The sequence below is a fragment of the Mandrillus leucophaeus genome, unplaced genomic scaffold (assembly GCF_000951045.1).
Source record: "Mandrillus leucophaeus isolate KB7577 unplaced genomic scaffold, Mleu.le_1.0 Scaffold151, whole genome shotgun sequence".
In the NCBI taxonomy this organism is placed as follows: Eukaryota; Metazoa; Chordata; class Mammalia; order Primates; family Cercopithecidae; genus Mandrillus; species Mandrillus leucophaeus.
The window spans coordinates 2,073,124-2,075,546 of record NW_012101488.1 but is presented as its reverse complement, the minus strand read 5'-3'; the positions used below and the strand labels follow the sequence as shown (position 1 = coordinate 2,075,546).

At 41.8% G+C, this 2,423-nt stretch overlaps 1 protein-coding gene across 1 annotated transcript in view; it reads right to left on the bottom strand.

Annotated features, from left to right (window-relative positions):
* Positions 1-2,423, bottom strand: part of LOC105535901 — a 26,247-nt gene that overhangs the window by 20,244 nt on the left and 3,580 nt on the right. Inside the window, exon 3 of the mRNA XM_011975156.1 lies at positions 2,191-2,291. Coding sequence (XP_011830546.1) covers positions 2,191-2,291 — 101 coding nt within the window. The remainder of the gene's footprint in view (positions 1-2,190; positions 2,292-2,423) is intronic.

The following is a 2,423-nucleotide window of genomic DNA, read 5'->3' as shown; positions in this document are numbered from 1 at the left end:
GAATCTCTTCCTCACAGCATACACAGGGATTAACTCAAAATGTATCATAGACCTAAATACAAGAGCAAAACATATACAACTCTTAGCAGAAATGTCAAATAAGCAAGCCACAGAAAGACAAATACCACACCATCTCACTTGTATGTAGAATCTAAAAGAGTTGAACTCATAGAAGTAGAGAGGATGGCAGTTACCAGAGGATGGGTGTGGGCAGATGGGAACAGGGAGATATGCAAAGGATATAAAGTTACAGTTAGACAGGAAAGATAGGTTTTAGAGATCTACTGCAGGGCACAGTGACTATAATTAATAATAGTGTATTGTAGGGTGGACATGATGCCTCACACCTGCAATCCCAGCACTTTGGGAGGCCAAGGAGCAGGGTTGCTTAAGCCCACAAGATGGAGACCAGCCTGAGCAACACACTGAGACATCGTCGCCATGAAAAACAAAATTAGCATGGTGTGGTGGTGCGTGCCTGTGGTCTCAGCTATGTGGGAGCTGAGGTGGGAGGATCATTCGAGCCTCAGAGGTGGAGGGTGCAGTGAGCTGTGATCACACCACTGCACTCCAGATTGGGCATCAGAGTAAGACCCTGCCTCTTAAAAACAAATGGTGTGTTGTATATTTCAAAATTGCTGAAGAGTATATTTTAAATGTTCCAGTGACAAAAAAGTATATGAGGTGGTAGATATGGTAATTAACTTGATTTAATCATTTAACAAGGCAAACATATATTAAATCATCATATTTTACCCCATAAATATACACAATTATTCTTCATCAACTTCTTAAAAAGATTCCTAGCAGAAAACGTAGAAGTAAGTCTTAATGACCTCGAGTTAGGTAACATTTTCTTAGATATTACACCAAAAGCACAAGAGACAAAAGAAAGAATAGACTTCATCAAAAATTAAAAACCTATGCACTACAAGCAATAGCATCAAGGAATTGAAGACAATCCACATAATGAGGAAAGTATTTGCAAATTATATATATGATAAGGGATGAGTATCCAGAATATCTTTTAAAACTCTTACAACTAAATAATAATAAAATAAATAACCCAATTTAAACATGGAAAAATCTGAATAAGCCTTTTCTCAAAAAGGAATACAAATAGCCAATAAGGACATGGAAAAGACGCTCAGGGTTGTTATTTACTAAGGAAATGCAAATTAAAACTACACAGGATATCATACACACCCACCCAGATAACTGTAATAAACAGAAAAATAGAAAATAACAAAGGCTGGAGAATCTGCGGAGAAATGTGAGCCCTCATACGCTGCTGGTGGGAGTGTAATTGATGCAACCTCTGTGGAAAACAGTTTGCCAATTCTTCCAAAAGTTAAACAGAATTACCTGTGGCCCAGCCATTCCACTCCTAAGGCTACACCCCAAGATAACTGAAAACAGGTTCTCAAGCAAATACATGTATACATATGTTCGTAACAGCACTATTCGCAATAGCCAAATGGTGGAAACAGCCCAAGTGTCCATCAACAGATGAATGGATAAATGAATGCTGATATGTGGATACAACTGAATATTATTTCGTTATAAAAAGGAATGACTACTAATAAATTCTAAATGACTACTAATAAATTCTAAAACGGGGATATGCCTTGAAAACATTAAGCAAAAAAAAAAAAAAAGTGACACAAAAGGTCACATATGGTGTGATTCCATTTTTAAGAAATGTCCCAGATAGGTAAATCCAAAGAGACAGAAAGCAGACTGGTGGTTGCCAGGGGTGAGGGTAGAGGGGAAGGGAAGGAATAGCTAAGTGGGCATGCGGTGGTCGGGGGCTGTGGGGCCAGGTGACTAGGGGGTAAAAAGCAATTCTGGAAGATGATTGAGCTACTCTTCCTTCAACTTGAGAGAGAAAGTAAGAGAAAGAAGAAGAGGGAAAAGACAGGGAGGGGAGAGGGGACAAGAGCAGAGGGGGATGGAAGACAGAGGGAGAGAGGGAGACGGGGGAGGAGGGGGAGAGGCAGAGAGGGGGAGAGAGAGAGACAGAGAAACAGAAAGAGAGAGAGAGAAAGAGAGAGAGAGAGAAGACAGAGGAAAGAGAGAGAGAGAGAGCGCGCGATGGTTGCCCAAAAAGAAGTTAATGAACACAGCAGGCATTGCTCATCTTGATGGAATACAAACAACAAAACAGTCCACCGCCTGGGCTGCCCTTACTTGAGCACACTCCTGGTGTAGTCGATCCTCATGCTTGGGACACTGAACCTCATGATTTCCTGGCGCTGAGAGCCCAGGAGCTCTAGGCAGCAGTGCCTGGGCTACAGAGCTGGGTCTGGTTTGAGGGCAGGGTGATCCCCTCATCACAGTCCCAAGAGATTGCAGATCTGGTCTCCACTCCTGAGTGTCAACTGGCACAACCACAGTTCATTATCTGGAAGAGTCAGAGCTGA